The following is a 25,368-nucleotide window of genomic DNA, read 5'->3' as shown; positions in this document are numbered from 1 at the left end:
TTTTGGTATCGTCTAGGTCCACTTTGTGGTGCTGTAACAGAATACTTGACCCTGAGTAGTCTACAATGGTTGGAAATCTCTTTAGCTCTATGTCCTGGAGACTGGGAAGTTCGAGTGGAGGGGCCAGCAGGATCTGGCAAGGTCCTTCTTGCTACGACATCCCGTGGTGGAAGGAAGAAGGCGAGAGAATGAAGGAGACAGCAAGGGAGGACCCAACTTCCCTTTTGTTGGAAACCCACTCCAAAATAACACTTTAATCCATTCAGGAGGTCGGTGACCCCAATACCCAAACACCTCCGTTAGGCCCCACGTCCCAACACCACTGCACTGGGCATCTGCTCCGACGAGGAAACCTGGGGACACATTCCAACCACAGCAGATATTATGCCCCTTCTCAAATACGGGAAGCCGCTGAGCTCATCTTTATCGTCGTTTTATTTTTGCGGTACTCGGGATGGAACCAGGACCTCCCGCAGCTCCAACGCTGAGCACGTCCTTAGCTATTTTTTTTAGTTATTGCGGCACCAAAGGTTGAACCCAGGACCGCTTAACCTCTGAGCCACATGCTCAGCCACCCCCCCTTTTTTTTTTAATTTTAAAACTGGGTCTTTCTGAGTTGCTCAGGGACTCGCTCAGTGGCTGAGTGAGGCTGGCCTCGAATTTGCGACCCTCCTGCCTGGGCCTCCGGAGCCGCCTGGCTCTTGGTATACACTACCAGGCCACCCGACTTGAGGCGCTCAGTAAACACGTGTCCCGGCGAAGAGAAGCGGGTCCCCGGCGGGTTGCCCGGGCGGTGCCGGAGGACGCGGCCCAGGCCGGCCCTTTCCCCAAGGCTTTAGGCATCGCCAAAGGCTGTAAAATCCACCAATAGAGGGCAGAACCGCTCCTTAGGACCGGGCCTGCGAGATCGGTGGTCCTCCGCGGCTGGCGAAGGGACCGGGTCACCATCTGTGACTCACTGTCGCCTCTGGCTGTTGGGGTGCAGCGAGTGGCGTGGCACCCTGCCGTCCTTCTCGGGCCTGTCTCCTGTTACAAAACGGGGCAACGGGACCCTATCATTTCCGCCATTCTGTTTTTTTCTCCCCATGGCTTTGGATGGAGTCATTTTCTCTTGAGACCTTAAAAAGTCTTAAGAGAAGGGCACAGCAGCCCTCAGCCGGCGGCGCGCCCTCCCGCCATCTTCGGGCTGCTCCGCGTCCCCCGCACCACTTCCTTCCAAGTCAGAAGTTTCGCGCCAAATTATTCCGCACACAAAATGGAGCCCGGAAAGAGGCGGGGTCATTACGTCACGAGAGCCACATCCAATCCGCTCCGGCAGCCGTCCCGAGAGGCGGGACTCCCGGGCTCAGAGCGGTCCAATCGCTGGCCGCGGGGCCCTGAAGAACCAATGGGAACGCACCGCCCGCGACGTACGAACGCAGCGTCTCGTTTTTCCCGCGAAACTCGGCGGCAGTGCGCGGGGTTCTGCGTGTGTCTCGGAGTGTGTGGTGCGGCGGTAAAGGTGAGGCTGTGGGGCTCGCGGAGGTCTGCGGAATGCTCAGGGGTTGGGCCGCAGCTTGCCTGGCGAGCGGTTCCGGGAGGGCAGCCGTGTCGGGGCCGCGACTTCCCCGGTTCCGGGCGGGCGACCCGGGCCTGGTAGGGGAGCGGCAGCCGCCCGCGCCCCCGGCCCGCTCCAGCTCTTGGTCCCCGTGCAGGTGCAGCCATGTCCGGCTTCGACGACCCTGGCATCTTCTACAGCGACAGCTTTGGGGGGGACCCCGGGGCCGACGAGGGGCAGGCCCGCAAGTCGCAGCTGCAGCGGCGCTTCAAGGAGTTCCTGCGGCAGTACCGGGTGGGCACCGACCGCACGGGCTTCACCTTCAAGTACAGGTGCGCGCGGCCGCGGCGCGGGGTCCAGCCCGCGGGGACGAGCGGGGCAAACAAACGGGTGACGGGTCCACGGCGCATCCTGCTCCCCTCAACCCCCGGTTTTGCTTGCTTTGTACCCAGAGTTAAGGTTGGAAGGAGTCGCCTGTCGCGTGGGCTGCCAGCAGCCCAGCTAGAGCAGGACCACTTCCTAGTTTGCGTCCTTGCACGTAGCGTCTGTGACAAGGTCCCTGCATTCTCAGTGGCACAAAAGTTGGGGATGGCAGGTGTGATTCACTTCCCTGCCCGTGCATTAGTCCTGGTTTTCATTGGCCCTGCTGCTCCTGGTCCACTGGGCAGCCGGCCACCGCAGGTGGAGCCCCTGCAGGCCTAGCCTCCCCCTCCCCCGGCACCCATGACTTTTGATGCCACAATGTGAATTCACAGTTCCAGCAATGTTAGCCCACTGCCTCCCCGGGGGCAGGCTCTCTGGGCCTCAGTTTCTTTATCAGAAGGATGGGTAGAGCCATTCCTGCCACCATCTGTTGGTGCAGCAGCTGGCATTGCCTATGTGCCAGGCACTGAGAAACCAACATGGAAAGACAAACTGCCTGTCATCAGGAAGCTCATAATCAGGGGAACAAGATGTGGGCACCAACGGATTCCAAGTGGTACTGCCTCAGTGGAGGGAGGTGGGGAAAGTTTCCAGAGGAGCTAGAGTTTAAGGTGACTTGCTGAGTGGACAGTGCCAAGCATGTGTGGCATTCTAGGTGGGAGCAGCCGTGTGCATGGAGTATGGTGTACAGGGTGTGCTTTTACAGCCAGGGCCAGAGTGCACATTTTATTGGCTCCTGGATATAAGAGGTAGGAGGGACTGGATCTGTGATGCGGTGGGGCTGGGAGCAGATTGTGCTTAGGTCCATGGTCCCCAGATGTGTCCTTGGGACAGGAGCCCATGGGATGCTCCTTATAGAGTCTGTATGGTAGTTTGCAAGGCAGATGTGGGTTTACTGCCCTGGACCCTCTAAGTTGAGGCATGTGTCCTGTTGTCTCCAAAAGTGAGTTAATGGTGCTGAGGAGTCCTGCAGTGTAGAAACTGGTTGGCCGTTGTGTGTCTGTCACTGTGATTGGACACACCTCATGAGCTGCGCCATGGGGCTGTTCTTTGTAAGACGTTTCTGTTGGCAGTAGGGAGCCTCTGCAGGGCTAAAGGGTGGAATGAGGAGTGGTGGGGCAGGTCCTGGGGGTGCAGGTGTGCCACAGCCAGTTGTTTCCCTCTTCTCTGCACCCTTCCCTGCCTACTCCAGAGATGAACTCAAGCGGCATTACAACCTGGGGGAGTACTGGGTCGAGGTGGAGATGGAGGACCTGGCCAGCTTTGACGAGGACCTGGCCGACTACTTGTACAAGCAGCCAGCCGAGCACCTGCAGCTGGTGAGTGGGACCCTGCCTCAGCTCAGCCCCCAGGGTTGGCCCTACCCAACCACCAACAGCCTGTGCTCTCCCTCCTCTCCAGCTGGAGGAAGCTGCCAAGGAGGTGGCTGATGAGGTGACCAGGCCACGGCCCTCTGGTGAGGAGGTGCTCCAGGACATCCAGGTCATGCTGAAGTCAGACGCCAGCCCGTCTAGCATTCGGAGCCTCAAGGTGGGTCCCTAGAGGCCAGGGCTTTCAAGACGAGCAGCCCTGGGCCTAGCTGTGTAACCCTGAGCAAGACACTTGGCCCTTTTGAGCCTGTTTTCTTCTCTGTAAAGTTGGGTCATTGGACAGATTGTTATTGAGCTTATCCCGTGAGCAAGACATTCGGCTGAGTCCTGGAGAAGCCATGGTGAACGTTACACGCCCAACTCTTTCCTGTTCTCAGTTTATATCTGGGGAGACGAAGAAACCAGTAAATGTCACATATTCTTGGATGGTTGGAAATGCAGTAAAAGCCATTAAGAGAGGGACCTGAGGGTGTGAAGCCTTTCTAGGAAAGATGGAGAAGCCTTCATGGAGGAGGTGACATCCAAGGGGGTTCAGCTGGTGCAGAGCCTGAGAGGGCATGGTGTGTGTGTGCTGGCAGCCCCCCACCGTGGCTGAGGAGTCACGAGGAAGCAGGAGAGGCTGGCAGAACAATCTGCTGTCTACTCTCTGTGTTGTTGAGCAGATGCGCTGGGTACTCACTGTTGTGAGCAGAACAGGCACTTGTTTTCTTGGAATTTACAGGGGGAGAAATGGGAAAGGAACAGTTAGAAGATCGCAGCTTGATAGAGGCGTGAAGAAAAGAAAGTGGGTGCCACGAGAGCCTGCCCGAGAGGTGGAGGGTGGCTAGAGAAGACCTCCAGGAGGAAGTGGGTTGGAGCATGCCCATGCCCAGCCAGCCGGGTTCCAGTCTGTGAATCAGCTTTCCAAGCTCAGGGAGCAGCATGTGCCCAGGCAGAGCAGCAGCAGAGGGACGTGCAGGGATCAGGAAGAAGCAGCTGGAACCCAGAGAGCACAGGGTTGAGGAGAGAAAGGTGGAGAGGCCAGATTGCAAGGGCCTTCATGGCCACAGGAAAGAGCATGGGTTTTGTTTGGAGCACAGTAGGGAGCCAGTGAAGGTGTCACCTGTCACCTAGTGTCATCTCCATCAAGCTCTGTGTCTGAGAAGGCCGTGCTGTGTTTATAAGAACCCCACAGTCCTCGCAGCTTTGTCAGGGTCGTTATCCAGCCTTCCGTGGTTAGCAGGACAGCAGGTCTGTTCCCCAAAGCTCTGGGCTCTACAGTCTCTGGATGGTGTCCACTTTGATAGGGACTCTGTGATCCTGTGTGGAGCCAATTGAGTTTCCCTGGAGTGCCTGCCTGTAGGGTGGCATGGTTTGGCAGGGCAGTGCTGGCTCCAGGCCGACTTCTCAGGGTCTTCTGTCTTGCTGCGTAATGAGTGGCCCACTTCAGTGAGCATGAGCCCTCTCTGGAAGGAGTGCCTGTTAGGGTGGGTCTAAGGGGGTGACCTCAGGCCCTTTGATCCTGGAGAGCCAGGAGCCCTGTCCTTTGTAGGTTGTTTTGCACAACACTTGCTCTGTGGGTCGTTGCAGGCTTCTATGTCCCTGGTCTGGGCAGAGCCTTGTGGCTTGGGACATGTTTACTCCAGAGAGGTGGCCAGCCTCCTGTGTTTCTCCTAAACCTCAGGCTTCAGAGGGGGCTCCAGCATGGATGTGGCTCCTCTGTTCCAGAAAACCTACTGGAATAGGAAGAAAAGATGATGGAAGGGACTTTTTTTTTTTTTTTTTTTTTGGTACTGGGGATTGAACTCCGGGACACTTGACCACTCAGCCCCAGCCCTGTTTTGTATTTGATTTAGAGAAAGGGCCTCACTGAGTTGATTAGTGCTTTGCTAAGTTGCTGAGGCTGGCTTTGACCTCAAGATCCTCCTGTTTCAGCCTTCTGAGCCACTGGGATTATAGGTGTGTGCCACTAAGCCTGGGCAGGAAGGGACTTCTTTTTATTTATTTATTATTTTTTTATTTTTGGTACTGGGGATTGAATCCAGGCACACTTAACCACTGAGCCACATCCCCAGCCCTTTCTTTTTTTCTTTTTTCCCCAGCCCTTTCTATATTTTATTTAGAGACAGGGTCTCGCTGAGGTGCTTAGGACCTTGCTTAGTTGCTGAGGCTGGTTTTGAACTTGCAGTCCTTCTGCCTCAGCCTCCCAAGCTGCTGAGATCACTGGCATGCACCACTGTGCCTAGCTATTTTTAATTTTTATTATGAAAAATTTCACCCCTATACAAAAGTATAGAGTAATAATGTGCCTTATATATCTTCACTACCCTTACTGATTGTAATTTTTTGCCTTTTTTTTTTTTTTGCTCTTTCTGCATTTTATTTTTTTGCTAAGGAATTTTAAAGTAAATACAGATGTAACACTTTATCCCTAAACACTTTAGTGTGTATTTTTAAAATATGGCTTCTCACATACTCCGCACTATCAACACCCAAACAAAGTTAACAAAGATCCCTTGGTATCAGATGCTGAGGCTGGTTTTGAACTTGGTATCAGATATCATATAGATTCATATTTATTTAATTCCCTTAGATGCTTTTTTTTAAATTTAATTCTTAGTTGTAGTTGGACACAATACCTTTATTTCATTTACTTATTTTTGTGTGGTGCTGAGGCTCTAACTCGGCCTTGCACATACTAGGTGAGCTCTCTACGGCTGAGCCACAACCCCAGCCCCCCATGCTTTTTATAACTCATGTATTTCAGCAGGACCAGGAATTATATCAGCTTGTTATATGGAAGTCTTCTTTAATCCAGGGAGCCTCCTATATGTTTCTGGATATAAATATTTTCTCAGTTATATTAGAAGGGGCTCATTGTCCTGTAGAAGAATGTGCTACCTTGTCAATTTATCTAAGGCTTCCTTGGGTTGGTGGCATGCCCCTTGCCACCCATGAATTTTGGAACTTGGGAATTGGGTCCAAAGGTCTGGTTGTGTTTGGTTTCACACTCTGGGCAAGAATACTGTTGAGTGGTGTTGGTGCTTTGTGTTGCATCCCAGCAGAGGAGAGGGATGGCTTGGGTGCCCGTCATCAGCCATGTTGGTGCTGATCAGGTCCCAGGTTAAGGTGGCAACAGCTTCATCTTCCCATAGTGACAACATAGGTACAGACCCTTGAATTTAGCCTCTTTCAGCCTCACTCCTTCCCACAGTGCCTGGTTTGTTCAAGAGCTCCAACGAAGCCTTGTGCCTGTGTCTGTTCTTTCATTCAGCCCAAGGTAGCCCTGGTGGAGAGCTGGTGGAGAAAGATTGTCCTAGTCTTGCAGACTTGTGTCCTAGGAGCTTTGTGAGCTGGGGGCTGGCAAGGAAGCAGCAGGCGCCTGGAGTTTTCCTTAATGTTTTAGGATTTAGAGATTAGGCCAGTGGATTCCTGTACCTCTCACCCGGCTTCAAAGCATCTGTAGCCAGTCTTGCCTCCTCTGTGGCCCTGGGGTTCTTTTGAAGTGATCCCCATATTCGTCAATTCATCTGAAAATTTTCGGGTGTGTATCTTGAAAAGACAAGAAAGCAGGTAACTGCAACTTCACACTTACAAATTCACATTATTGCCTTGGTGTCCAGCGTCGGGTGGTCACTGGTGGAGAAGCTGAGGTGGGTGTTTAGTCTGTGGCAGAGGTGTGCTTTGCATACCCAGGACTTGATCGTGGGCACTAAAGCTGGAGGAGGAGGATGGGAAAACTCAGGCTGAGAGAGAGGGCCCTGTGTGGCTTTTGACAACTTGAAAGAGAACCTGGGTCCCTGCCTCCAGGTTGGTGCTCTGGTCTGCCCTGGCCAGGGAAATTGCTGTCAGAGCTGGGTCAGGTCTCCTGGCTCTGCTGCTGTGGAGTGGATGGTCTCCTGTCTCGCTCCTGCCCCTTTCCCTTGTATGGTGAAGTCCTGAGAAGCAGAGGCTGCACCTGAGGCTCCTGGAGCCCTTGTTTCCAGACAGCTTGGCATTTGGTGGGTGCCCAAGAAATCTTCTGAGCTGAGCAGAAGAGCTGCAACCTTCCCTGTGGCTCAGGGCCACCTCCTCCAGACCCTGTGCAAGTCATTCCCCAGCAGCTCTATGGTGTCCTCTGGCTCCCTAACCAATAAGCCTCTTGATGGCTCCCTTACAGTCAGATCTGATGTCACACCTGGTGAAGATCCCTGGCATTGTCATTGCGGCCTCTGCAGTCCGTGCCAAGGCCACCCGCATCTCCATTCAGTGCCGCAGCTGCCGCAACACCCTCACCAACATCGCCATGCGCCCTGGCCTGGAGGGCTACGCCCTGCCCAGGAAGTGCAACACGTGAGTGTGGCCAGGAGGGACTTTGGGGCCGTAAAGCAGTGGAAATTGGTGACAACCCTGTGTGCCGCATCTCATTAGAGACCTGCTGGGGCAGGCTGTGCTCTGATACCTAAGGTGTGGTGTCCTTCCGCCACGGTGAGTTCTGTCCCTGCCAGGATGCCCCGACAGCCTGAATGGGCAACCAGGTTAGGAAGGAAGCATAGTCCAGGGCAGAGTCTGTTGGAAATCCCCTAGAGCAGCCTGGCTGCTGGCCAGGTGCTGCATGTGAACCGCAGAGCTGCGCGCCTTCACTGCACGCGGCCATGGCTGCAGAGGCAGAGCCTGTGGCCTGTGCTCAGAGCCTGGCGTATTCACTGCCTGGCCCTCTAGAGGACTCCACACTCACACTGGCTGCTCCTTGGCCTCCACTGGCACCTACCTGGCTTCCCAGCCACCTGTGGCATATCTGCCTCGGTCCCTGCTGTTGTGTCTCACCTTGGAGTCATGTGGGCTTAGGCCCCTCTGGTCTGTTCCACCTGCCGCCAGGCAGCCCTCACCACAGGTGCTGGGCCTTCCCTCAGTCTGCTCTGCCTCCCTCTGGGCTCTCCCCGCTCCTCTGTCACCTTTCTATTCCCAGCTTCAGGGCCTCTGAACTTGCTGTCCCCTTCCCTCAGGCTGCCAGTCTGTCCTGAGTGCTCTTCATACGATCCTCGCAATAGGCGTCTTGCCCACCCTCATCTTGGTCTGGTGCACACAGTTTGGCTACTCGTCTGCCTGTCTCTACCTTGGGGCACGTGCCGGTCATCCTATTACTGAGTTACTTGCTTGTTTTGTGTAGAACTTGGCTCCTTGAGAGCGGGAGCTTTTGGTTCACCGCCGTGTCTGGCGCAGTGTCTGGAGTGCAGTGAGTGCGTTGCTGTGGCGTTGTGCCCATTGCTGTTGTGTTGGTTGAATGAAGACTTTGCATAGGGTTTATAGAGGCCTGGACCCTCAGAGTGGCCTGCAGGTGCCTCGAGCCTCATGAGAAAAGGTCCTGGGATGTGAGTGGGGTTCAGTAAGGGACCTGATGATCTCGACCTCTTCAACTGTGGGGTGCTGGGCCCTGGCAGGGGATTATGAGTGAGGCTTGTCTGCTGCCTCACCATGCTGGGGGGCCAGGCCTCCCATCACTCCCCCGACTCCTGTGTGCTGCTAGTGCAGCAGACCTGCCCTCCATTTAGGGCCTTTGCTCAGTGACCTTCAGCCACATCTTGTTGACCTCTGGAGTGGATGAGCCCCAGCCTTTCGGCTCTCAGGGTAGCTCTGGTGACTGTCCCTCCCGAACAGGGACCAGGCTGGACGCCCCAAGTGCCCGCTCGACCCGTACTTCATCATGCCGGACAAGTGCAAGTGCGTGGACTTCCAGACCCTGAAGCTGCAGGAGCTGCCTGATGCAGTGCCCCACGGCGAGATGCCCAGGCACATGCAGCTCTACTGTGACAGGTGAGGTGGGCAGGCCTGCGAGGGGGCCTTCATGAGGGCTATTGCCAGGCGTGGATCTTTTGAAGCGTGGGCGGTGGGAGGAGGATGGCTCATTGGGTAGCACTTGCTCTGTGCCTGGTGCTTCCTGTTGGCTTCCTCTTCTTGGCTTCCCTTAGTCAGCTGGGGCATATCAGCTCCTGTTTTGTATGTAAAGAAGTGTAACTTGGAGAGGTTGAATGACTGAGCGGAGGAGCCGGCCTCAAGCCTGCATCTGTTGCTTGCCAAAGCCCATGTTCTTCCTAGGAGACCTCCACAGCACTCTCAGGACCCACAGGCCCTGGGCACATCCAGCTAAGCAGCAGCGTGGAAAGCCTCTGCCCAGATCACCCCACCCCACCAGGCTTTCTGAGAGTCTGCTTTTGGAGCTGGTTGTGGTGGTACACGTCTGTGATCCTAGCCACTTGGGAGGCCGAGACAGGAGGATTGCAGGTTCAAGGCCACACTGGGCAATTAGCAAGACTCTTGTTTCAAAAACTAAAAAGAGCTAGAGATGTAGCTCAGTGCTGTCTCTAGGTGTGATCCCTAGTACCAAAAAAGCCTAGAGTTTTGCTAAATAATTGGAAAAGGAGAGGTGGGTTTTTGGCTTGGTCCCCCACAGGGACCTGGAGAGGCTTAGAGACCCTGGCCTGGAGTTCTTAGCCTGGCCTTGCACCTCTGAGGTGGAGGTCAAGTGTTCTATATGTGATAGTAGCTTTCCTGGGCCCCACTGGTGGCCATGGAGGGTGCAGGACAGGTCAGACTTGAGCTAGTTACTAGTTTGCCAAGCCCCGGTTTCCTCATGTGTAAATGGTGACAAGCACAATTCTGATCTCTGAAAGGGCTGCTTAAGATACAAGACAAGAGCTTAGTAAAACCCCTTAACACAAATTAAGGCTTGGGTTATTCTTCAGAGGTACGTGTTCCTAAAGTTAAGTAGGGTATGGAATGAGTCGTTGGGATAAATAATGGGAAAATGACGGGGACAGTGGTGGTCCTTCACTAGACGTGACTCTTGGTGGTGTGTGGAGCACCTTTGTATTTGTTACCTTACTTGGTTCCACTGTGGCTGGGGCAGGTTAGAAATAGTATATCACCCCCCAGGCTCAGAGTTGCAGTGACTTCTTTGAGATCACATGGCTACTGTGTGCCTGCTCTGTGCTGCCCAGCTTTGGGGGGAACTTGGAGACTTCCCTGTTGCAACATTTTATTTCTAAAAAGAGGAAATGAAAGCCCAGAGGCAAATTGATTTGGCTAAGCTCATGGGGCGAGGCAGAGGCTCAAGTGGGGAGCACCTCAAGGAGGGCCTGGGGAGGAAGTCCTCCCAAGATGGTGGAAGGGATCCGCACAGGAGCCTGACTCAGATAAGACCAGAGGGCGCTTCTCGAAGACTAGGGGCAAGACACTGAGCCACCTCCTCGGACACCTTACAAAGGAGCTCTCGAGTTCAGAGTGAGGCTGCCGTGCCAGAGTGAGGCTGTGCTCTGAACGACTGAGCCATCCAGGCATGAGGTGGTGGTGTTGAGGGAAGAGGGACCTTCCTCTGGGCCTGGTGTGGGTGGGGCTGGCTGAGGGTGTCGTGCTGGAGGTGGGAATGCCAAGGTGGCTCTGGGTGCTGTGGGAATGGGCGTAAGCAGGTATTTGCTGTCCCTGCCAGGATCTCACTCTTCTTTCTCTTCTTTCCCTGCCCTCATCTTAGGTACCTGTGTGACAAGGTTGTCCCTGGAAACAGGGTCACCATCATGGGCATCTACTCCATCAAGAAGTACGGCCTAAACTCCACCAAGGGTCGTGACAGGGTGGGTGTGGGCATCCGGAGCTCCTATATTCGTGTCCTGGGCATCCAGGTGGACACAGATGGCTCTGGTGAGTTGGCGTTGGGGTCCTGGTGTGGCCCCCTGCTGGAAGGCTGGGCTTGCACACTGCCCTCAGCAGGTAGCGCAGTACCTTGGGAGGCAGCCCAGACACCCTTGTGTTGTTCACGCCCTTGAGTGTTGGTGTTTTAGAGTGAGCAAGCATTTCTTGGCCTGACACTTGCACCTTTGGTCCCTGCTGTTGGCCCTTGACTGAGGGTGTTTGCCTAGATGCAGGGTTGAAGCTGGTGGGGAATTCCTGAGTGGCGGTCTGCATCACCATAGCAGTAGATGTGGGAGAGGGGAGTGCAGGCCTCTGGGAGGCAGGAGCGAGGAATGTCAGGTGCTGGGGCGTTCAGTTCCCATGGGGCGCTGAGTGACCATGGGGTGTCTGGGCTAGACTTAGAAGGCTGGGGGCGGTCTTCCAGGTGGGAGGGGATGGGGTGAGCTGGTGAGGACCCTGGCCTGGCTGGGGGTGTGTGGAGAGTCAGTGGGAGTCTGGATGGTGAGTGGGTGAGCTGGGTAATGGAGTGGAGGGCATGTGATGACAGCTGAGGGTGGGAGAAGTCCCTACTCCCGCTGCAGTGAGTTGACTGCCTGGATAGTTGAGTCACCTGTATGCTGTCAGTTTGCACATGTCCATCTCTAGCCTGGAGTCTCCCTGTGTCAGACTCATATCCAGCCATTGACTTGGATCGTCCAAGAGGCATCTCAGACTCAGCGTGGCTACAGCTGATCTCCTTTATCCCCTGCCCCCAAACTCCCCTGCTCCCTTTCAGTCTTTCCTTCCCTTCTCTCCCCTCCCTCCTGTTGCTTAGTAGAACCCTCCAAGACCTCCTCAGTGCCTTTCTCCTCCCTGTGCCTCATCTGTGAGCATATCTGGCCCTTCCTCCTTTAAATGTGCCCAGGATCTGACCACTGCCCATCACTCCAACCTGGTCTGAGCCTCTGCCCTCTCCCCTGGATTGTTGGTCCTCATCCTGTCTTCCCATTCACGGTAGCCAGAGTGAGCGGTGCTGTTTGAAGACATATTACTCCCTGGCCGAGATGGTCAGTAGTCCCCGAGGCTCACACCCTCTGGCCCTCTGAGTCCTCTGTCCTCCTGCACCCAGAGCCTACCCGGCCCTCGTGAGGGCTTGGTCTCCAGGGTAGCATTTACTTAGGCTGCAGCTGTGCTGTGCAGGCCCTGCTCTCGGGGTGCCTGAGCGGGGGCCCCGCTGGACGGATAGCTGGAGTAGATCCCCTCACACTCTGCACCCTCCCTGCCCACCTAGGACGCAGCTTTGCTGGGGCCGTGAGCCCACAGGAGGAGGAAGAGTTCCGTCGCCTGGCCGCCCTCCCCAATGTCTATGAGGTCATCTCCAAGAGCATCGCCCCCTCTATCTTTGGTGGCACAGATATGAAGAAGGCCATTGCCTGCCTGCTCTTTGGGGGTTCCCGCAAGAGGTGAAGGGCCTGGGGAATGGGGGCTAGTGACATGGCCTGCAGGACAGCTGCCAGGTGGTTGGGGATCAGTGCTCTTTCCAAGTTTCCCAGGCTTGCTGTTAGCTGTTCATCCTGGTGCCAGTCTCAGGCTCCTCTGGCCCTGGCTGGAAGTGGGCTGGGGAGAGCTGGCAGGAGCAGTGAGAGCACTGGGCTTAGAGTCTGGGTAACACTGTTCCTTACTATGTGTCCTTGGGCGAGAGACACCACTTATCTGAACCCAAGTTTCTGTGTGAAAGAAATGGGTGAAAAGCCGGACACAGGACATTATGTCCTTTTGAAACGCTAACAGCTGCCACTTCCTGCAGTCCCACTGTGCTCCAGGCTTCTTCCTGAGTGTCTGAAACCCAGCAGTCCTTGCAGGAACCCTGTGAGAATGCTGCTCTTGTGCCTGTTTTATAGACGAGGAGATCAAGGCAGAGAGAGCAAAGGGACTTGGTCCTAGGCATCTGGGTGAGCCACCCTCTGGCTCCCTTTCCATTGTGGCATGCACAGCCCACCCACAGGCAGCGGCCTTTCCTTTCTAGCTCTTGCTGGGTGTGGCCCCGCACAGCTATAAGCACCATTTCCTTTCCCTCTCCTCCCCTGGAGGTAGTTTCTGCCCTCCATTGTTAGGCCAGGCCTGCCGTGATCAGGGAGCCACAGAGCTGGCTGTGAACCGAGGTCCTAGACCAGAGCTCCTGCCTTCTTACTGCTCTGTCCTCACGAGAGGCTGGGGTGACCAGCCCAGGTAAGCCCTCACTCAAGTGAATTCTCTCTCCCTCTGTCCCCAGACTCCCAGATGGACTCACTCGCCGAGGAGACATCAACTTGCTGATGCTGGGAGACCCCGGGACGGCCAAATCCCAGCTCCTGAAGTTCGTGGAGAAGTGCTCTCCCATCGGGGTGAGTGGCCTAGGAAACCCTTTCCCAGCTGGCTGTCCCAGCCAGGAAGAGGCTATGAGCAGGACTGTGGGGTCCCTGGATGACCCAGGGGGGGCTGGCTCATTCAGAACCTCCTCTTCCCTCCTAGCTGTGTTGGGACGGCAGAGGGGAGGGAAGAAAGGGAACCTACAGGCATGTGCAGGTTGGGTGTGGGGGCGAGCGCATTGGACTGAGACTGGGGCTCTCAGCCAGGGCAGTAGTGGACAGTGGATTTTGAGCAAGTCTCCTGATCTCCCTGAGATTAATGATATTGGTAATGATAATTGTGAAGATCAAGGGCAAGGCACTGCGGAAGTGCTGGGGTGTGTTTACTGACTCCCCAGCTCTGCAGTGAGATCCATTACCCCACGTTATGCCTGAGGGAACGGAATGGAGAAGTGTCTTCCCGGGGTGCCCCTGCTGGTGAGCACCAGGTCAGGGCTGGCACCAGCCATCTGAACCAGGCCCCCTGTGCATCGAGTGGGTCTGGCTGTCCAAGTAGGGGAGGGAGTGGCCGCTGGGGTCAGTGGACAAGGCTGCACAGTGGGTGGCGGGAGTAGAGGAAGTGTCCAGCTCTGTCCCATGGTAGAGGCTCATGTGACCTAGGAGTGTGAGCCGTGCATCATTTTCTATCTTCTAGCAGCCACACTGAAAACAGTGAAAGGGATCAGAAATTTTTCTCAGTGTAATTTATATAACGTGATTTAAACAGTTGTGTTGATGGTGGTTTATTTTGTGGTGCCGGGAGAGGAGCCTGTGCTCTGCAGGCTAGACGCTTGCTGTACGCCGCTGCAGCAGCTATCGAGGGAGCGCTTTACCCTCTTGTTAGTGCTGTCGTCGGTGTGCACCTGGCACTTAAATGGCATCTCAGCTTGGTCTTGCCATGTTCCAAGGGCTCAGTGGCAGCATGTGGCACACAGGTCTATGTAGATGCCAGGGGGCTCTGGGTGGGGCCAGCCATGTGGGAACCGGTAATCCCCACCCAAGCCCTGGGGCTACCTAGCAGTGTGTCTCCCTTCTCTGGGCGTCAGTGCTCTTCTCGTGGGAGATGGCAGGACCCGCTGAGCCATGCTTTTTCCAGGGTGAGTGTCCAGGCCAGCTGAAGCCAGGCTCCTCCCTGCCAGAGAGAGGGGCTCTCAGTGAGCCTTGAGTTCTTTGCAGGTTTCGCGGTTTGCTTTGATGTGAGACCTGGGCCAATCATGACCCATGGGCCCCTTGACTGACATGCTGAGTCAAAGCATGGGTTGGAGCTGGTGTTGGGCCCTCGCCACCACCTCTGCCTCTCCCCAGGTGTACACGTCTGGGAAGGGCAGCAGTGCCGCAGGGCTGACCGCCTCGGTGATGAGAGACCCCTCATCCCGGAACTTCATCATGGAGGGCGGAGCCATGGTCCTGGCCGATGGTGGGGTTGTCTGCATTGACGAGTTTGATAAGGTGAGTCTGATGAGGTGAGTGAGTGGAAGATGGGACCCAGGTGTGTGACGTCAGGTGCTCCTGACTTGGGAGACTTGTATTTATTCTAGGGCAAGTTTGGAGAGTTGTTTAACCTCTGTGAGCCTCAGTTTCCATATCTAGAAATGAGGGAGAGTAAAGCGAAGCCCATGTGCTTGTCACCATGATTAGAGGTGACCAAGTTCCTGCCACTGCCACAGCCTGTCCTTGAGAATGGTAACTCCTGCTGGTTTTTCTTCTGTTACTGCTTCCTGCCTGGGTAAGCATGGTGCATGTTTCTCTCCCCCTCTCAGATGCGGGAAGATGACCGTGTGGCAATCCATGAGGCCATGGAGCAGCAGACCATCTCTATCGCCAAGGTGAGCACCCTGGTCAGCCTCCTCAGCCTGCTCTGATGGGCTGCCCTGGACCCTGCTTGCCCAGACTTGCCTAGAGGTGAGCGGGTACCACCTGGGCGTTTGTGGGACAGACATGTCTCCCCTCTTCCCCTCCTGCTCTGTCCCTGTAGGCTGGCATCACTACCACCCTGAACTCAAGGTGCTCCGTCCTGGCTGCTGCCAACTCAGTGTTTGGCCGCTGGGATGAAACAAAGGGGGAAGACAACATTGACTTCATGCCCACCATTTTGTCCCGCTTCGACATGATCTTCATTGTCAAGGATGAGCACAACGAGGAGAGGGATCTGGTATGTCCAGGGGCAGGGCCACTGGCCACAGGGCTCCAGACCAGTCTGTGGTCCTGGAGGAGGGGGAACAAGGTGCTTGGCCAGGGGAGCCCCCATAGTCACATTGGAGTTAGCGGGGAGAACACAAGATGGTAGACTGGAGCCTCAGAGGTGCCTGGAGCCCTGCAGCCTGCCTGGCCTCTGCCAAGAGGGAGACCCTGTGTGATTTCGGCCCAATCACCCTCCCTGGGTGTCACCTTCTTACTGTGGAACAGGGGGGCTGATGCTGGGTTACACGTAAGAGAAGCCCTGCTCTGGTTAGTAGGTTTCTGAAAGAACTTAAGGTGTAGAATGGACGTGCCCAGCAGTGGGTCCAGGCTGTTGGGCAGCTCTTCTTCCTCTGCTTTCCTCTGGAAGCTTCGTTCTCAGGCAGCTGCTCTCCTTGAGGTGGACCAATGAGCTTTTGTCTTTGAGCTGGTAGCTTATCTGCCTCTAAGTTAAGAGGAGGGTCCTTGAAAAGTCCTAGGGTGGAGAGTTGTTGGTGGATTCAGTGTCCATCCTTAAAATAGACACATTCCCAAGCACTGGAGGCTGGACTCCATCTGAGCCATGGTATCTGGGCAGATGTGTGCAGAAGGGTTGGGGCCTGTCCTGTGGGATGAGCACACCTGAGACCTGAGCACTCTTGCTGGTTTCATGATGCCAGGGCCCCATCAGCTCTTCTCGCCTGCCTGACCTTTAAGGGGACCCAGGCTCAGGAAGGCCTGTGGGATGACCTGGTGACCCCTCTGCTCCCAGATGCTGGCCAAACACGTGATCACTCTGCACGTTAGTGCGCTGACACAAACACAGGCCGTGGAGGGCGAGATCGACCTGAACAAGCTGAAGAAGTTCATCGCCTACTGCCGAGTGTGAGTGCAGGACACAGGCCCCCCCCCCCCCCCCGCCCGACCCGTGTGAAGGGAAGGGGCCCAGTGGCCTTGGTCCTGCCTCCTGGCTTGGGATGCCTCCGACAAGTCTGCTGTATGGAGTGGCCCTGTGGGATCTGCATTGCTCCTCTCTGGCCTCACACATAGGATTCTGCCTCAGTTCCTCTAGCTCCATGAGGAGTGGGAGTTAAGATGGTCTTGAGAACCCCTAGAGTCAGCCACAGGGAGGTCATCGTGGACATGGCTCTGGGTAACACCCACCCTTCTTGACCTTGGACAGTGTGCTTGACTCTGTAAGGATTGCACAGGATGACAAGGACCTGGCCCAGCCCAGCACCAAGCAAGGGCCCGTGAGTGTCAGGGTTATGATAACACTCACGGGTTTTCAGTAATCATGATCATACACATACACATTCTGAGTGTTTTGTTAAACTCCTAGTTGTCCCACCAAACCTGAGAGGTTTGGTGATGAGTATACTATAGTTTCATTGCACCAGTGGGGAAACCAAGGCAGAGCAAGGCTCAGTAGCTCTAGGGTCTCACATAGGAGAATATGAATTCAGGCACCTGCCTCCAGAGACAGGTTCTTTTTATTTTAAACGTTTTTTTGTGTGTGTGTAGTTGGGCACAATACCTTTATATTATTTATTTATGTGGTACTGAGAATTGAAGTCAGCACCTCACACGTGCCAGGTGAATCCTCTACTGCTGAGCCACAGCCTCAGTCCCCAGAGCCAGATTCTTTTTTTTTATTGTTGGTTGTTCAAAACATTACATAGCTCTTGACATATCATATTTCATACATTTGATTCAAGTGGGTTATGAACTCCCATTTTTACCCCATATACAGATTGCACAGTCACATTGGTTACACATCCACGTTTTTACATATTGCCATACTAGTGACTGTTGTATTCTGCTGCCTTTCTTATCCTCTACTATCCCCCCTCCCCTCCCCTCCCATCTTCTCTCTCTACCCCATCCACTGCAATTCATTTTTCTCCCTTGTATTTTATTTTTCCTTTCCCCTCACATCCTCTTATATGTAATTTTGTATAACAATGAGGGTCTCCTTCCATTTCCATGCAATTTCCCTTCTCTCTCCCTTTCCCTCCCACCTCTCGTTAATCTTTTTCTCATGCTCTTCCTCCCTGCTCTGTTCTTAAGTTGCTCTCCTTATATCAAAGAAGACATTTGGCATTTGTTTTTTAGGGCTTGCCTAGCTTCACTTAGCATAATCTGCTCTAATGCCATCCATTTCCCTGCAAATGCCATATTTTGACATATTTTAGTGCCGAGTAATATTCCATTGTGTATAAATGTCACATTTTTTTTTTTATCCATTCATCTATTGAAGGGCATCTAGGTTGGTTCCACAGTTTAGCTATTGTGAATTGTGCTGCTATGAACATCGATGTGGCAGTATCCCTATAGTATGCTCCTTTAAGGTCTTCAGGAAATAGTCCGAGAAGGGCAATAGCTGGGTCAAATGGTGGTTCCATTCCCAGCTTTCCCAGGAATCTCCATACTGCTTTCCAAATTGGCCGCACCAACTTGCAGTCCCACCAGCAATGTACAAGTGTACCCTTTTCTCCACATCCTCGCCAGCACTTGTTGTTTGACTTCATAATGGCTGCCAATCTTACTGGAGTGAGATGGTATCTCAGGGTGGTTTTGATTTGCATTTCTCTGACTGCTAGAGATGGTGAGCATTTTTTCATGTACTTATTGATTGATTGTATGTCCTCCTCTGAGAAGTGTCTGTTCAGGTCCTTGGCCCATTTGTTGATTGGGTTATTTGTTTTCTTATTGTTTAATTTTTTGAGTTCTTTGTGTACTCTGGATATTAGGGCTCTATCTGAAGTGTGAGGAGTAAAGATTTGTCAGAGCCAGATTCTTGACACACAACACCTTAGTTTTCTTTTATTTGTTTTTGATGATGGGGATTGAACCTAGGGCCTCTGGCATGTGAAGCCAGCACCTACCCCTGAGGGTCGTCCCATCTCTCGGTTATCTTTTGAAGAGGCTAAACCTCAAAGGTAGAGGGCTCTTGGTGTGTCCACCATGGCGGTCAGGTAGGTCCCTAATTCAGACGCCTCTGTCAGGATGAAGCTCAGAGTCTTCAGAAGCTGAGGCCCACGTTTGCAAGTCAGGGAGCCCTGAAATATCGTCTCATCACCACCAAATCCTGGGGAGCTGCTTCTTCTCTCTGGTCCTCAGTCTCCTCAGCTTTAGGGTGCCCCTAAGTCAGGTTGTCAGTTGGCCTGGGGTAGAGAGGCCGGATGGAGGTAGGGGCCGACCAGATTTCCCTTTGCCCGTCTTCCTGGTGAGTCTCAAACTCCTGGACTTGCCCTGTCCAGCCTCTTGTGGATGTGTCCACAGGTGTGCTGGGGTGGAGGAGCAGGAGGCTGCTGTGAGGACGGCCAGCTGGTAGCCACTCCATGATGTCCAGTAGTAGGGTTCACCACTGGAAACGTGCTTAGACCTCCTCCACCTGTTTCTGACAGAGGCACCTGTTTTTGTCCCCTGCATTGATCTCTGGTGCCTGCCCACAGGCAGCCCAGGTTTCTCTTCAGTCCCTCTCATTGATGTGGCTAACCCATGCCAGCAGGAGCTCTGACTGGGGACACGGTGGGCACCCCAGGGTTTCTTCCTGGGCTCAGGCTACTTGCTCCCTACCGTCCTGCAGGAAGTGTGGCCCTCGGCTATCAGCAGAGGCTGCGGAGAAGCTCAAGAACCGCTATATCATCATGCGGAGTGGGGCCCGCCAGCACGAGAGGGACAGTGACCGCCGCTCCAGCATCCCCATCACTGTGCGGTGAGTGAGCAAGGGCTCCGAGGTCCGCTGCTGACCACCCTGCACAGGCCCGGGGAGGGTCCAGGTGGGGAGGGCCTCAGGAGTCTGCACTGTGGCCTCCTGATGACCTGCCTTTCTCAGTTTGTTGAAGTCTTGGGAAGCTTTGAACCTCGCCTCTTTTGAATTTGGTCTGGCTTCCCGCTGGGGGGCAGCCTGAAGGTGAGTGGAGGACCCAGACCTGGAAGTCAGGGTGTTGGACCCAGCTTCTGGCCCAGCAGTCGTCGTTTTCTCAGCCTCCGCCCCTCCTTGCTGTGAGTGTGGAGACTGCATAGTGGATGGATTAGGGGCCTATGCGGTTGAGTCCTCGCTCAGCACTGATTGATGAAGTGGATTTGGCTGTGGCAGTGGAGAACTCAAGCAGCTTAGGTAGCCTGGAGTTTATTTCTAGTTTGCAGTGTCAGGAGGTGACGGCCTGTTCAGGTTCTTTAGTTGTCGCAGCGTGTCCTCTGTCAGCCCGCTCCTGCCGCAGAATGCTGCTCTTCCACGTTGAGGGAGCAGAAGGGATAGAAGGGCACAATGCTCTTGAGGATCCTCCTGACGTCCCCTCCAGGGGTCAGATTTGTGGCTTACTGGGCACACTTGGTCACACAAAAACACCAGAAGAGGCTGGGAAGTGTCCTTTAGAGGGTTGGCAAGTCTGGAGTACAGCGCAGAGTTCCATAACTAAGGTGGACTATAGGCAGTGGCCATTTCCACCATAGTACTGCTGCCTTGGACGAGTCCCCCCGGCACGGTGTGGGCTGCGGCAGTCCTGAGCACGCCCACTTTTGCTCCCACAGGCAGCTGGAGGCCATCGTGCGCATTGCAGAGGCCCTCAGCAAGATGAAGCTGCAGCCCTTTGCCACGGAGGCAGATGTGGAGGAGGCCCTCAGGCTCTTCCAAGTGTCCACATTGGATGCTGCCTTATCGGGCACCCTGGCAGGTGAGCAGGTGCTGGGGCCGTGTGGACAGGGCCTGGATGCCGACGGCCCGCAGGTGCTGCTTCTCTGAGCGTCCTCTACACGCTGTCCCCCAGGCTGTCCTCTAGGATGACCCTTGAATGCAGTCTTGTGGCGTAGTTCATTAAAAGAAATCTTGGGTGCCTTGGCGCACACCTGTGATCACAGGAACGTCCAGGGCCAGCCTCAGCAACTTGGGGAGAGGCCCCAGCAGCTTAGTGAGACCTTGTCTCAAAAAATAAAAGGGGCTGGGCTGTGGCCAGTGGTGCAGTGCCCTGGCTCAGTCCCCAGTCCAGGTGTTTGGGGGTAACCTTGTTGTTGCTTAGGAGCAGTCGTCAGCCCTCCGTGTGCTGAGCTCAGAACTGTTCAGTGCTTCCCGAGCTGTTCTCATTTTCCTGGATGGCCACACCCAGCTGGTCTGGTCTGTCCGTCTTTCTTGTGCTAGCCATGAGAAAGCCAACCCTCCGGGAGCCCTTCTCATGGTGCCCCTGGTCAGGGGTCTTGGTGGGAGTGCAGGCTGCCTGGCCCCTGTCCCTGTGCACACCACCTGCTTCTGGCCAGCCTTCCAGCAGCCCTTCTGAGCATGGATGTGCGCAGGCCCTTTAGAGGTGGGCCATTCCTTCCCCACAGGCGGGCGCTCTCTGGGTCCTGGGGACGTAAGCAGACCATTACGAGGTCTCTGCCCTGTGGGCTCGATTTTTCTTGAGGGGAAGAGATAATAAACAGACAAATGCACGTGAAAGGTGCACTGGGGACAGGATACTGGAGAAGGAGTGGTGCTACTATGCATCAGGGGTGGGGGCTCTCAGGGTGACCTGTGTGAAGTGAGGAACTGAGACTCCCTGGAGACCCCAGGTGGAGGAACACTGTCAGCTCAGGAAGTTGGAAATCCTGGACCTCCTTGCCGAAGGCTACTTGGCACCCTCTGGATGTGGTCTCTAGGGTGGCCCGGCCTCCTTAGAGACCACATCAGGAAGTTGTCCTGTGGCTGTCCAGCTGGATGGAATCCGTGGGTCCAGTCTTGTAGGACTCGCTTGCCAGCAGTTGTCATACAGAAGTGGCCTGTGTCCTTTCTTCAGAGCCCTGCAGTGGCTCTTCTTTCACCAAAATTGAGACAATCATGTGCTGGGTCCCCCAGGGGCCCATGGGAGCTGGCCCTTAGTCGCCATGCTGGCACTGGGGCCCCTGGACTGCTGAGCGAGTCAGGCGTGTCCCCCCTCTGCGCTGGCCCTTGCTGGCCCTCAGTGCCCTGTGTTCTCCCGGGCACTCTTTTGGACTTGGCTCGGGCCCCTTTCTTGGGTTGGAGGCCTCCATTTCTCCAGGCCTCCCAGCTTGGGCCAGAGGTCCCCAACACCCTGACACCCACCCATCTCACACCTGCAGGGGTGGAGGGCTTCACCAGCCAGGAGGACCAGGAGATGCTTAGCCGCATCGAGAGGCAGCTCAAGCGCCGCTTTGCCATTGGTTCCCAGGTGTCCGAGCACAGCATCATCCAGGACTTCACCAAGCAGGTGGGCTTTTGCTAGGGCTGGGTGGGCAGGGCAGGATCGCTGGGAGCCTGGCATGGGGTACAGGAAATGTTCTTTGGCCCAACTCCTACCACCCAGCACTAGTGTCCTTTTGCTCAGTAGATGGGCCCTGTGTGGGGTGGGGTGCTACAACTGTGGTTCCCTCCCGGGGATGCTTTAGTCAGGGGCAAGGATACTTTTTAATATTCCCCAGGGGATAGGGAAGAGGCTACTCAGTTCCCCCAGTCCTCCTATTCCTCCCCTCGGTTGCCTGGCTTCTTACGGGGCAGGGAGGGCCAGAGCCAGGAGGGTGAGCCTTCCCGCTCATTGAGGACAGGGTTACTGATCCCATAGAGAAGAGGTAGGGCCGCGTGTGGTGGTGCACGCCTGTCATCCCAGCAACTTGGGAGGCTGGGACGGGAGGATTAAAAGTTCTAGGTCAACCTCAGCAACTTAACAAGCCCTAGCAAGATCCTGACTCAAGAAAAAAGGTTTGGGGATGTGGGGATGTGCTCAGATAGAGCCACCCTGGAGATAAATTCCCAGTGCCAAATTGGGGGGAGCTGCTACTTTAAAATCACGGCAAGTCCTCCTTTCCGGTTCCCACTGCAATATTATTTTCATTTTCATCCCGAGAGCACACTCTGGGGCAGGTGGTCTCTAGCTGACTGAATCTTAGGTTTAGGAATGACAAGGCTTGAGGCCTGGAGTTACAGGGACTTAAGTCTCAGCTCTGCCACTTAATTGCCATGTTACCCCAAGCATGAGAGTTAACCCTCTGTGCTTCCGTTTTTTGTGAATGGGGCTGTGCCAGCTGCATGGGGTTATTGGGGATGGGATAAGTTAATGCCTGGTGCACAGCAGGCGCTCAGAAAGTCTGAGCCCTTCCTACAGCCAGGGCAGCCCGGAGTTGAAAACAGCCATCAGCAGCAGGTACATGGGCTCCCGTGTCCCGGGGGACATGCTCCTGTATCTGTCCTGTGCTCTGCAGAAGTACCCGGAGCACGCCATCCACAAGGTGCTGCAGCTCATGCTGCGCAGGGGCGAGATCCAGCACCGCCTGCAGCGCAAGGTGCTCTACCGCCTCAAGTGAGCCGCCTTCTCGGACGCCTGACCGCCAGCTGCACCTAGCTCCTGCGCCATCAGGACTGTGCCATGGCTTCTGCCACCGGCTGCCTTCCTCTCTGCCCTGGAGGAAGGAGCCCTCATCTGCCTCAGGCGACTGCCTTCACTGCAGTTTCAGGAAATGTGCTTTTTGTCTGTTGAAAGAATAAAGCGTGCTCTGCTCGGTACCTGGGGGCTTCTGCACCTGGTGGCGTCTCTCTTATGGTGGGGCTAGCTGGAGCAGGGCCAGGCTTTGGAGCCACCCATCTTGGTTCCCACATGTGCCTTCACGCAGGCGCCTGGGTGAGTCGCTAGACTGTTGTGCCCCGGGGTCTTCCTCTGTCGGGGCCACACTGGCCTGAGTCCCTGCCAGTGGGTGCAGCGAGGCAGTGTGTGCCTCAGTGCTCTGCACCTCAGGTTGGACTGCCCTGCTCAGCCCTTCTGTGCCTCAGTCTTTGTTGTCCTAAACAGGTACAGCTTCCCTGCTCCTTGGGGTTAAGAGCAGGAAAGGCCTGGCAGCCCGTCAGAGCTCCAGTGGCATGTGGAGTCTGGCAACGGATTTCTACCAGCCTTAGAGCATAGCAGGTCGGAGCAGAGGGCTGGGGTCCCGCGGGCCCGTAACCCTGGGTGGGGGGCACGGGTCGGAGCCCAAGTGTTGAGGTGACGATGAGCACTGATTGGCCAGAAGCACAAGGGCCATGGGGCCGGAGGGAAACTGCTGGTGTTTTGTCCTTATTTTTCTTAATATTGACATAGTGTGTATTTCGGTTTTTAGAATCTAAGATTCACAAAATTGAGGAAAAGTTAGTGAAATAAAATATTTGATACTTAAAACATTTAGAAATGTGAAGTCTCAAGGGAATCTGAACTTTGAGTTCTGCTGGAACTTCTCCTGGTGCGTTATTAGCAGGTGACGTATTTACAGATAAACACAGGAGGCACTCGAAGCTACTGAGCTGGGAACAAGGAAGCGGCATCGCCGTGGTCATTGTTCATCACAAGGGTGTTTTTGTGCGTAGATTGCCAGTTGCTCAAAGACCTGGCGTCCCTGTTCCAGGAAATGGTGAGATGAGAGGAGCTAAGTCGTTCCCCTGACTCACTACGTTCAAAGCCTGTTCCTTTTCTGATTTTTAGGAGAACGTGGAACAGCAGATGCTTGCTTTGGGTGGCATCTTGGTTCCTTGAACCTGAGGCCGCATTTCCGTTTGCTATGAGCCTTTCATCTTGTTCAGGTGGAGGCTTGCATCCCTCAGCCTGAGCACTGCCTGTTTTGTGTTCATATTGGACTTGAGTGACCTTAAACCTGTAGCAGCAGCTTGGTGTTGCTGGTGCCCTTCCCCCAGTTGGGTGTGGTGCCACCAGGATCACCTCTGTCTTACGGATGGAGATGTAACTGGGAGGGAGTGCAACAAGGTCAGGCTTCAAGCCAGGCTTGGGCTGAACCCCATGGCACGTGGCCTCCATTCCCTTCCCGGGCATTCCCTGAACACTAGCTGAGCCCCAAAAAGCCAAGGGGAAAAACACAGGAAGAAGCAGGCAGAACCCAGCCTCTGAGAGGGGAGCCATCAGCTGGGTAGTGGTGGAGGCCTGGAGGTCTGTCGTTGCCGTAGTGCACACCTGTAATCCCAGCCACTTTGGAGGCTGAGGCATGAGGATCGCAAGTTCAGGCCAGCCTCAGCAACTTAGCCAGGCCCTGTCTTAAGAATAAAAATAGGTGGAGGATGTAGCTCAATAATACGGTGTTCCAGGGTTCAACCCCCAATACTGGGGGCGGGAGGGAGCTTGAGCAGCTGTTGAAGAGGACAGATGGGACACAGTAGGTCTCACATGGTCTTCAGCACCCCCACCAGACCAGAAGTCTTGCAGAGGACCATTAGCACTTGCTACTTAAAATTATGTGAAGTTATGTCCAACTTTGTTTTCTGTTTGTTGGAAATAGACAATCCACACAACATGAAAGTGTTAATGAAAATGTGTAATTTTAGATGTGTTTGTAAGTAGTGGCTTTCTCTTCAAGAAAAACTATCAAATTCCCAAAATGCAAAAGGTAAGCCTTGCAGACAGGCTGATGGGAGTTTTCATGCTTTGGGATGCCATAGCAGCTACTCATATAAGTTTAAAATGGCAGTTTGGTGTTTATTTAACAGGGTTTAACTGGAAGCTTCAAGTCTGAGTGAACAAAAGTAGACATTTGTTTTAGAACATTTGGGGACAGGCATGTGCCCAGTAGCAGAGCACTTGCCTAGCACATGTGAGGCCCCGGCTTCCATCGCCAGACTGCTTTCCAGTGGTTTCCATTAAGGCTTTTGGTAGGATACAGACCCCCAAACTGCATTTTCTACTGAAGTCCGAGGCCATGAGGGGTGGGAGTGTAGCTCGGGGGTAGTGGGCTCGCCCAATGTGCTGTGTGCGGACCTGGGTTCTTCCCCCCGACCCCAAGGGAAAATGTTAAAGGCTGAGTGAGGTTCAGGAGGAACACGGGCTTGGCCAAATGGCCTGGGTTCAAATCCCAGCTCATCCACATCCTGTACTCCTCAGCCCTAATTTGCTCACCTGAAAAC

General features: G+C 54.6%; 1 protein-coding gene across 1 annotated transcript; it reads left to right on the top strand.

Annotated features, from left to right (window-relative positions):
• The first annotated feature begins 1,369 nt into the window (after nt 1–1,369).
• Nucleotides 1,370–22,995, top strand: Mcm5 (minichromosome maintenance complex component 5). The gene is made up of 17 exons (XM_005322306.4): nt 1,370–1,501; nt 1,695–1,869; nt 3,153–3,279; nt 3,362–3,490; nt 7,469–7,641; nt 8,947–9,102; nt 10,817–10,983; nt 12,245–12,416; nt 13,226–13,337; nt 14,646–14,789; nt 15,101–15,166; nt 15,316–15,492; nt 16,270–16,382; nt 19,090–19,218; nt 20,037–20,179; nt 21,579–21,706; nt 22,695–22,995. Exons 2-17 carry the CDS (start codon nt 1,703–1,705, stop codon nt 22,794–22,796), a joined length of 2,205 nt encoding a protein of 734 aa, XP_005322363.1. The 5' UTR covers nt 1,370–1,501; nt 1,695–1,702; the 3' UTR covers nt 22,797–22,995.
• Nucleotides 22,996–25,368: the final 2,373 nt, after the last annotated feature.

The sequence above is a fragment of the Ictidomys tridecemlineatus genome, chromosome 6 (genome assembly GCF_052094955.1).
Source record: "Ictidomys tridecemlineatus isolate mIctTri1 chromosome 6, mIctTri1.hap1, whole genome shotgun sequence".
NCBI classification, from domain to species: Eukaryota; Metazoa; Chordata; class Mammalia; order Rodentia; family Sciuridae; genus Ictidomys; species Ictidomys tridecemlineatus.
Note: the sequence above shows the minus strand (reverse complement) of the source record. Positions and strands in the feature narration are given on the sequence as shown.

Bases quoted from the DNA above. Each gene is read 5' to 3' on its own strand.
- Mcm5 (XM_005322306.4), top strand. From the start codon at position 1,703: ATGTCCGGCTTCGACGACCCTGGCATCTTCTACAGCGACAGCTTTGGG. The intron at 15,167-15,315 runs GTGAGCACCCTG...CTGTCCCTGTAG, and splicing joins AGACCATCTCTATCGCCAAG to GCTGGCATCACTACCACCCT. The intron at 15,493-16,269 runs GTATGTCCAGGG...CTCTGCTCCCAG, and splicing joins ACAACGAGGAGAGGGATCTG to ATGCTGGCCAAACACGTGAT.